Genomic DNA, 10,663 nt, shown 5'->3' with positions numbered 1-10,663 from the left:
TGCTTTTCAAAAAAGCATGTTTTTTCCTGTCACAGGTGAGGCATGTATATAGTAGGTATATAAAAACACTCGCCTATTCGAATGCAATGTTGTGTCAAGGTTTCAAAGAAATCGGTAAAGAGGTTTCGAAGATTTCCCTCACTTGAAAAACACACAAAAAACGTCAGCTTTAAAAAAAAAACTTGATTTTTCCCATCACAGACGTGACATCCATATAGTATGTATATAAAAACCCGCGTGGATGCGAATGGAGCGTTGTGTGAAAATTTCAAGGCAATCGGTGAAGAACTTTCGGAGATTAGAGATTTTGAACAAACGAACATTTCCAATTATATTTGTATTGATGATTTCCTTTTTTTTTTAGGTAAAATTAACGTGGAAATGTGTCTAAACCTAACCTTCCTAACCTATCCTTACCTAACACACCTAAGTCAGTAATTCATGTTCTTAATATAATAATATTAATTCAAATAAACTATTTTGATTATTTTTAAATATCGTAAATCACTCTGCTTGTTAGAAAAACAGGGCCTTTTATACTAGGTCACGTAGTGCATTCAATCTATTAGGTCCGATATAACACCAATTTAGGCATTTCAGGCTAGGATGGTGTTATTGAGGCATCAAATAGTCATGGCAGTTGTGATGATGAGAGCCGCGCCTGTGGTCTGTGAGGAAGTGGGTGAATCCGTGGAGCAGATGGGCGGGATGTTGAATCAGATGGGCTTGGCGGAGGGTCAGGATGGGGAGCAGGTGGGCGTGATGGTGAGTCAGGTGGTGGAGCACCATCTCCCCAGCTGTCACCTGGTGCTCATCACCACTACACGTCACTCAACTGTTACCTCCACTATACTCAGGTAAACAGTTCTCAAAATCAACATTTGATCGTTTCACTATTATCCCACTTCCCTTCATTCATCTTTCCCACTTTCAGAATTATATAAAATGAGAAATAAACATGATGTGGAGTTTATCAGGATTTGCCTCAAGAGCATATAATTTACAAGCAATATTATTATAAAATTTCGTCACAGGGCAAAAAGTATGTAAAATAGTGTACCGTGCACGCCCTCAGACGCCTGAGTGTGGACGGGGAGACGGGCATGGTGGTGGCGGAGACGGGATCCGTGTTCTCCCAGGACCAGCAGTCACAGAGCAACCTCATCCATGGGCTGTGGGGAATCCCCACAACCACCTGTCGGGGACTCATCCTCGACCTATCCGTCGGCAATAGTTCCGCCTCTGTTCTCAAGTATTTCATGATTTGCTTAAATAAGTAATCTGTTGACCAGACCACACGCTAGAAGATGAAGGAACGACGACATTTTGGTCCGTCCTGTACCATTCTCAAGTCGATTGTGAGAATGGTCGACTTGACTTGAGAATGGTACAATCGACTTGAGAATGGTCCAGGACGGACCAAAACGTCGTCGTTCCTTCATCTTCTAGCGTGTGGTCTGGTCAACATACTTCAGCCACGTTATCATGACTCATCGTCTGTATAAGTAATCAGTATTTTTTTCCTGTAGTTCATCTGGAATGATCCCATACGCATCTTGTGAGTACAGTCGAGGAAAGGTATTCCTTTACCCTTCAGGTCCTTTTGAACTACAAAATAGCCCATTGTTCAAAACACCACTTGGTCAAAACACCACACGATGGTTTACATATTTCTCTCCGTCATCTAAAGGAAAAGAGGATGGCATTGAATGGTATATGTAGATTAGTGAACGAGAGAAATGGTTCTTCTTTTATGCTGAAGAGTTTATTGACCTTCCAAGTAATTAATATAACGTATGATAATTGGTCGTATTGGCATTTGGTTCCTGAGGCAGACGACTGGGCGTCGCACACAAAATGGTTAATATAAAATTGGTTTGCAAACATTTACATATGCAAATAAAGTTGGTATACCTTAGGCGAATAATATTATCAAGAACTAGTTTCGCATCAGTATTCAGATATAGAAAGGAGTATACGAATGTAATGTAATTTAAATGATATAGATAAATATTATCATCATCATCTAATATACTGTCAGCTGAAGGAGATAGTAAAATGGATAGTGATTATGACTTGTGTATTTAATTCATGAGAACAACTATTAATAAATGAGGTTATTAAATACATTACGTAATAGTACGTATATTTAACCAAATAATTATGAGAGATTGAGAGAGAGACAAAGAGACAAAACCACACACAGACACAGATCTACAGACACACTTAAGTTGCAAATGTGTTATGTGAATTTTCTGATCAAATTATATTAGTAATTCATTGTCATTTAAAGATTATCGTATACTCAACAAACTACCATATGATCAATGTTAAATTAAATAGTTACTTGCTCCATGAAACGCTTAAAACTTTAATGGGCAAACAGTACATATATACACTTCAGTATTTTTTTTTATTTTTTTTTTATTTTTACGTACATACATGCGAATAAATACAATAAAACAAACAGAACACAAACAATGTACAAGGCACAAAACAATGAAATACAAATACACTAAGTACCGGCCTGAAGGGCCGACAACAAAAACACCACAATGATCATAACCACAATGCAACACATTACAAAATTAACAACAATACAATACAGTAGGGTAATGTAAGCGTTACATGTAAGCATGCGTACAAGGACAATAGCACGAGTACAAAACACAAACTACACAAAATCACAGAAGTACAAAATTACATACATACAAATTACAGGCCTGAAGGGCCGACAACAAAAACAATAAGCACAACGGTACAAGTACAAAGAACCTAAACCCGCGCCAAACAACCCAACCATTGAAAACACAAAAGCCTACTGGCCCCAGATACCACACGGAGAAGCATGAATACATAACGACAATAAAACTAAATGAAACACAAAAATAAATTTAACAAAAATAAATGACACACAAAAATAAATTTAACAAAAATAAATGAAACACAAAAATGAACCCAAAAGCTAAAGGAAAATAACATCAACAAACAGTTGGAACAAAAACAGGCAGGGCCACTCAAGCAGCCCGAAGAGCAGCAACAACCACACAACAAGCACGGAGCACACAAGAACCGGGAAAACAAACCTGGCACACCCACACACCCACACCCAAGCACACAGACATAACACCACAGCACATGATGCACACACACACACACACACACACACACACACACACACAAAATCGAAGGGAGAAAACACTTCAATGGAAGGCGAGGGCGCCATTAGGAAGGGCAATCAGGACCCCACCAACCCCACAGTCCCCTGCGAAGGCGCACCAGAGCCCTCGACAAGGAAGGCAACAGGAACAGTAGGCGCATCATCTGGCAGCCCTGCAGCGGAGGGCGCCACAAGAACGTCGGCAACCACACTCTTCGTAGACTTCGTAAACTTACTGACATAATCGTCAGTGCATCCCGTCCAATACCTTCCACACCAGCGGACCCCACCCACTGAGCATCCTCAACAGCCTTTGGAGCTTCACTGCCCCCAGAGAGAGCCTCGGGAGCCACAGACCCCAGCAGGTTACCAGAGGGAGGAGCAAGAGGAGGGGTGCACGCCACAGCAGCCCCAGCCGTTGACCCTCCTCGCTTGATGGGAGGATTGGTGTCCGAGGAACGCGTCCGTGCCTCCCACTTACGATGGGGCTGATCCGACGCCGCGACCGGGGAAGGCCCTCTAGAGCCACGAGAGGAACGCAGCGCCACGGGAGCAGCAGTAACCACGTCGGATGCATGGCCACCAGACGAAGGAGCAACACCACACGGAGGACCTGCAGGATCGTCACTCCCACCTATACATGACGGAGCAGCTGCCACAGACGTACCCGACACTACGTCATTAACAGTTGAATCCCGGTGAATCTCCGCAGTGATGACGTGCACAGGAAGTGAGGCTGTTGCATCAGACACCAACGGGCCAGGTGGGCCAAACTGCTGAACAGGCGGAGTAGAAACATTAAAATCAGAAGGCACCAACGATGGGGAGGGGTCGCGGGGGACACTCACGGCCTCCACAACAGCCGGCTTGGCCCCCCAACGGGGGAAAATCACCCTCCTGAAAAAGGGCTGGCCTCCCCACCCCGGAAGCAGTGCAACCGGCCACAAGATGCCCTCACAAGCCACACCTCATAGAACACCCCAGATCCCCATAGAATACCCGCAAGTTAAAGCTGTAGAACGTGACCTGAGAAGGAATATCATGTGTCAAGCGCATGCCAAGGGTCCGCACATTGGTCCTCAAGTCCGACAGGCGGCCTGAGCGGAGACAAGTTATGTGGTGAGTGAATACAGTACCGTACCGAGAGAAGCAGGTGCGAAGGACCTCCTCGGGAAAGTCCAAGGGAACTCCATGGATGCTAACAAACGTCGGCGCTACACACTGGTCCGACACCACCACAGTACCAGCAGAGCCCGGGAGCAGGAAAGAACGCCCAGCAAAATCACTCACGAAGCACTGATATGGACCAGGGGCAGAGAACTTTACCACCACACGGCTGTCAGAGATCTTCTCAAAGCCGTAAAGAGAATGCAGGTCCACCCGTAAAACATCCAAAAGTGCCACCTCCACCAATGCCCAATCAGCAGCCGCCGAGAACGCCAACCCGTGGAATCCACCCTCCGAATCCGCGTCACTGACGACGCCATAACGCCAGCCACCCCCACAGGCTAGCCGGCACAACACACCAACAACACCGACCTGCTCACATCAAACGTCAGCCAACAACAGAGAGCGCCAACGCCATGACCACACCCTGTAACGAGCATGCAAGAAATCCCCACACTTCGGCATTTGGCTGAAAGCTATACGTGATATACTGGGTGGCTACTGACACTCTAGTGGCCTCGACGAGGATAGAAAGCTGGTAGCTTGTCAAAGGTCCGCCCATTTATCCTGATGATTTTTTATCAATCAGAATGCTACAAATCGGCAGTGTTTTGTCATTTACAGCTTCAGCTGGTAGCCGGTCTCATGGGTTTATAAACGTATGGGTGAAGAAACATCTCTTGTTTATTGTCCAAAAGAGTGGCATGTTGAGCTTGACTTAATTGTTACTCGTCTGTGTTGCATCCAACCTATTGAAGCAGTGTTCTAGATCAATATCCGCCATACTGTTGAATACTTTAAAAATCTTTGACCAAAAGTATATTCAAGACTTGTTCACATTAGAGATTTAGACAGCTTTGAATTTCAAGAAAAAGTTGGAAAATGTCAAATCAAATGTCAAATATATTTATATTTAGCCATTATTTACATGCACTACTGGTATGTTCGCTTGCGGCACCTATTGTTTAAGTGTCATTCTTAAGGTTTACCAAATAACAACACTGGACTATCTTCTTTTACTTTTCTGTTTCAAATGCAATGAAAACAATGGACAACCATTTGTGCAGATCCACCGGAACATTCAAATGCTAAAGAAAAAACTGAAGTTAATGAATCTGACAAAAATGCTGGCAAAATTATTTATTATGAAACATGAATATATATAACGATTCACTTTTACGTTTCAGTTATAATCTATTGTGTCTTGCTATTATAATCTATTGATGAGTCACAATAATGTGGCTGAAGATATGATGACCAAACCACACACCAGAAGATGAAAAGACGTCGACGCTTCGGTCCCTCCTGGACCATTACCAAGTCAATTGTGATGGACGCGAGATTAATTTATTGATGATGATTAAGCCACCTAAGGAGGTGGCACGGGCATGAAAAGAACGTAAGCATTATTGTTACAGTCACTATGGACCAGTAACCGGGTTCTTGATGCATGAACCTTGTTTGTAGTAACCGACTCCAAGTCGGTAGTACGCTTTCAAGATTTGGCTATATAGTGTAATAATAAGGGGGTGCAATACGTAAGTTAGGAATTTAAGTAAGTTAAATATGCAATAGATAGGATGCAATGCAATAATAGGGGGGGAGGGATGAACAAAACACTATTCCCTTTAACAGTATATATACACATAAAATATATTAAAATAGAGTATTTGTACACTTATTTACAATGGTGTCTCTTTCACTTAGAACACCAAAAGCGCTCACACGCAGGGTTCGCCAACCCCAGTGTTGCCACCATTCAGTACCTAGTCCACTCGTACTGAGAAACACTGGCGAGTTCATATTTTACGTGGGCCAGCCCACTGACACTATCATGAGGTGCGTATACCCTACTATCGCTCTCCAGCCACTCGCTGGGAGAGGATCTCAGCCGCACACGCTTGTCGGGGTCACAAAACAACCAATGCAGGGGTAGTGAACCCTTGGCAGAAGCCTCTAGCGACCGGCTAACAGCACTTCACAAAAGGCATCTCACTGTCGTCTATTACTCTCCTAAGCCAATTCCCAGGTACGCCGATCGTTACCAATACTACGTTATATAGCAGCTAACACACTGCATAGATCGACGGCGGCTTATTCAGTCTTCTTCCAAAACCAGGCAGAGAGTACGTGGACTGCCCAAAGTAAACTGCCTTCCTCAGTACGACTGCCTCCACACATCATTTCTGTGGACATGAAATGTCATCAGTTAACAGGACGGCACACTGGGGAAACCAGGAGTAACACTTACTGGGAGAGTTAACATTATGCTCATAGTTACAAAAGATGGCGCAGATCATGACCTGCCATCCACCAGAGGTCATCCACGTCGTCCCCTCTTGCTAACCAGGGTAGGAAACAAAAGCCATTGATCGCTGTCATTCCACCACCAATAGATGGCATTGTCTACATAGCGTCCAATATCTGGGGGGTTGGAGTGCAGACTCATAGATGGTGCTGGAATTGCCACTCTACACTCCGACGAAGGTGATGAGACCGTAACAATTATCAAGTCGATAATGCGAGGGAGCGAGGGATGTTGTTGTTATAGATTCAACTACGGTAGCACCCGAGGTGCCGTGGGGTATGGACATATTGCCTGGCTCTTCGGTAGTTGGTGGAAGTTTGCCAGGTGTGCCGGCAGGGGGTGTGCATGTCTCTGCTTGCCTGGTCAGTGCTGACATGACTTGCAGGATAGGGGTACCTCTTACCCCTGTAGTGAGGGCTCAGTCCGTGGGCCTCGAGTTTTCTGGCCGGGCCGGTTATCCTGAGGTGGCGCTGATGTTATGTGAGATGCTTCGTATCCCTTTGATGGACGTGTATGTCGTCGAGTTGGTAAATGCACATCGGGCTATTGTCAAGTTCACAGAAGAGGTGGCATATCGGGAGTTTCTCCATCGTTACGAGGGGCGGACCTTACCCCTGCCAGACGGTGCGGGCACTGTGACCCTCTCAGATCGTAGTGGTGCCCTCACTTATGTCAGTGTTCATGGGGGCGCCCTTGGAGTTTCCGGAGGAACTGCTGCGGCGTTACTTCGGCCAGTTTGGCGCCGTTGTTAGTGTGAGGTTGCACATGATCTCCTCGAGTCCGCTCAAGGGCGTGCGGACAAACATTTGCACCCTGGGCATGCGGCTCCGGTCGGACATTCCGTCCTCCGTGAAACTCATGGGATATCACGTTCGGGTGTTTTAGACCCGCCAGCCTCGGACGTGTTATCATTGTGGCCTTTTGGGCCATCAGGCTGCTGGGTGTTCTGCGCCTGCCGTTGCGCCCGTGAACCTCTTCAGTGAGGAGGATTTCTCGCCGCTTCCTTTAGAGGAGGCTTCGGTGAGATGTGGATGTGGACGTCTCTTTGGTCGATGATGCACCCCCTGTGTCAACTGTTACGCCTCCTGTTGTTGTCGCCTCTCCTCCGGTGATTATGTCGCCGTCTAGTGCCCGTCTTGCTCCCGTTGGTGTCCCTGGCGTTCCTGTGGATCTTCCAACTGCCTTCAGCTCGGCTCCCCTGTCTTCCAGTTCTTCGTGTGCTGCGTCTGTCCCTGTTCCTGCACCCTCGTCGTCTGTCCCGGCTGTGCTGGGTGCTGTGGTGGATACAGCGCCTCCTCCTGTGCCTGGCTTGGTACCCCATGTGGTTGAGGATGCTGCCGTTCTACGATGAGCGTCGGTTCGCCCGGCTTGTGGTGCATGTGTCTCTGAGTCAGCATCTGGATCTGATGATGTGCGGCCGGAGCCTAAGCATTCCCGGCGATCTTTTTCTGCCTGGGCTGATGTTGGCGATTTCAAAGACTGTGGATCTTCCGGTGACGGCGGGGTAGCTCCGGTTGCATTGAATTCTACGGTGGTGACGGAGGTGCGTTTGCCTGCAGAAGCCAGTGCCGGTGTTTCGGCCTCCCCGAAGCCGGTCGGCTGGAGCGGACAACATGCTGGACTTGTGATCCTGTGGTCCCGGGGTCGATCCCGGGTGCTGACGAGAAAACAATGGGCAGAGTTTCTTTCACCCTATGCCCCTGTTACCTAGCAGTAAAATAGGTACCTGGGTGTTAGTCAGCTGTCACGGGCTGCTTCCTGTGGGTGGAGGCCTGGTCGAGGACCGGGCCGCGGGGACACTAAAAAGCCCTGAAATCATCTCATGATCATCTCAAGATAACCTCCCCCTCTGGTGTGATGTCTGTGGATCTTGCTTCAGGTGCGTCGCCTGCGTCGGATGGTTCCGGTTCTGCGTGGGGGGTGGTTCCTTCTGCTGGTGAGCTTGGTGACCTGGTGGTGGTGTTGAAAAAGATTGCTCGCTCCGGGGGTTCCGTGCCCCCAGCTTCGTCCCCTGTTTCATCAGCGGCGGTTTTGCCGCTTCTCCCGTCTCCGACCGTCTCTTCTGCATCTCCTGCGGTGTCGGGTGTGGTGTTGCTGGCTCAACGGCCTTCCTCGTCTTCTCCTGTGCATCTGGCGGCTGGGCCGTCTCGGTTGCCTCCATCCGCTTCTTCCATGTCTTCTGCTTCCAAGGAGGGGGTGGTTTGCTCTACCTTACCTCGTTATGCGACTACTGCCGCCCAGCTCCAGGAGCTGCCGCTTCCGCCTGATCTGGTGATTCCTGAGTTCATGCACGCCCCCCTGAGGCAGGGGCATCGTTGTCCTACCGACAGGAAGTATTTAATATGGGAGGCCTATAAGCATGAGTTTTCTGAGAAATATTTGCCTCCCATTGAGATATTTCCTCCTTTTAAGTGATTTTGTGTGTGTGTGTGTGTGTGTGTGTTGTGGTGTTGTGTCCGTTTGTGTGCGTGGATGTGGGGTGCGGTTGCATGCGTGTGGGGGAGTGTGGGTGGGCTGGACTGTTTTCCCGGTTTTTGCGTGATCTGTGCTTGTTGTGTAGTGTGTTGAGCCCTTTGGGCTGCTTGTGTGGCCCTTTGTTTCTGTGTTAATTTTTGTGTTTTATCTATTTTATTGTTGTTATGTATTTGTGCCTCTTTGTGGGGTTTCTGGGGCCAGTAGGCTTGTTTTGTGTTGTGTTTCAATGGTTGGGATGTTGGATGCTGGTTTGGGTTCTTTGTACTTGAACTGATGTGCTTATTGTTGTTTTTGTTGTCGGCCCTTCAGGCCGGTGTTTTGTGTATTTGATAATTTGTACCTTTTTGACTTTGTAATTTGTGCTTTTGTGATCTGTTTGTCAGTTCTCGTTGTATTGTACCTGTATGCATGTTTGGTTGTACACTTAAAAATGAACGATGTATATTGAACTGTTCTTTTTATACTATTTTGCATTATATTTGGGTTTTGTTGTCGGCCCTTCCGGCCGGTATTTCATGTGCTTTTGTACTTCGTGATTTTGTGATTTTGTAATTTGTGTTTGTGTTCTGTTTGTTTTGTTCTTGTGTTATTGAATTTATATGCATGTATGCATGTAAAAAAAAAAAAATATATCAAGTCGATAATGCGAGGGAGCAAGGGAAGTTGTTGTTACAGATTCAGCTACTCGGAACAAGTTCGAAGTAGCCCGGACTATAGCTTACCTGGCACAGGAGCGGTGCGGTTCGGGTAGAGGAGCAAGGGAGGCACGGCCACTAAATAAGACAAGAGTGAGGTGAGGAGCAGGAGAGAGAAGGTAATATCTAGAAGATGGTAAAATGGGGAGTAGATAAGGAGTCAGAGTTTTGGCAGACCAGAGGAGGCAAAAGGATAGCTGACAGAGCCTTTCGAATAAATAATAGGACGAAGAGGAACATCAGGTTTATGAGTCTTAGGCAAATCACACGGAAACGTCTTATTAGATAGAAGTCAGTAGGAAAAAAACTAGAGAACTGTCTTAGTTTGCGGTTGAAGGAAGTTTTAAGGCAATCTTAAAACTTCCTAAAGCTTTAAGGCGATCTTAAAACTTCTTAAAGCTAAAAACTTTTTTATCCCAAACCTGTTGAAAATTACTACACTAGTACCACTGTGCTCTGCCTTCCCTTTATATCTGAACTAAAAAATATCACTAATTCCCTTCGTCCTCTTGGCTTAAAGCTCGCCTGTCGACAAACTAACACTCTTCGTAGTTATTTGGTTCACACTGCCCCTCCTGCTTCTAATATTGCTGGTATCAACTCTATATCCTGTTTGTCTTGTCATTTCTAGTACTTTGGGAAAATTAGCGCATACACTAAATGACAGACTTGAGGAACAAAAAAAGTGTTGAATCTACAGACACAAAAATGCTCTCTACTGTCAAGTTAGGGATTCTAATCATCCTATTGGTTGGTCTTCTTCTAAAATAATCTTTCCTGTCAACTCTTCACAGACGCCGTCTTGTCGAATCGGCTCTGATACAAAACATACCCAACATGAACCTAAGTCCTGGCTTT

At 46.2% G+C, this 10,663-nt stretch overlaps 1 protein-coding gene across 1 annotated transcript in view; it reads left to right on the top strand.

Annotated features, from left to right (window-relative positions):
* Nucleotides 1-606: 606 nt before the first annotated feature.
* Nucleotides 607-10,663, top strand: part of LOC123755099 (uncharacterized) — a 159,690-nt gene continuing 149,633 nt past the window's right edge. The window contains exons 1-3 of the mRNA XM_069332676.1: nt 607-857; nt 1,076-1,233; nt 1,579-1,597. Of these exons, the coding sequence (XP_069188777.1) occupies nt 607-857; nt 1,076-1,233; nt 1,579-1,597 (428 nt within the window). The remainder of the gene's footprint in view (nt 858-1,075; nt 1,234-1,578; nt 1,598-10,663) is intronic.

Source organism: Procambarus clarkii, chromosome 28, assembly GCF_040958095.1.
Source record: "Procambarus clarkii isolate CNS0578487 chromosome 28, FALCON_Pclarkii_2.0, whole genome shotgun sequence".
Taxonomy (NCBI): Eukaryota; Metazoa; Arthropoda; class Malacostraca; order Decapoda; family Cambaridae; genus Procambarus; species Procambarus clarkii.
This window is presented reverse-complemented; position numbering and strand designations above follow the sequence as displayed.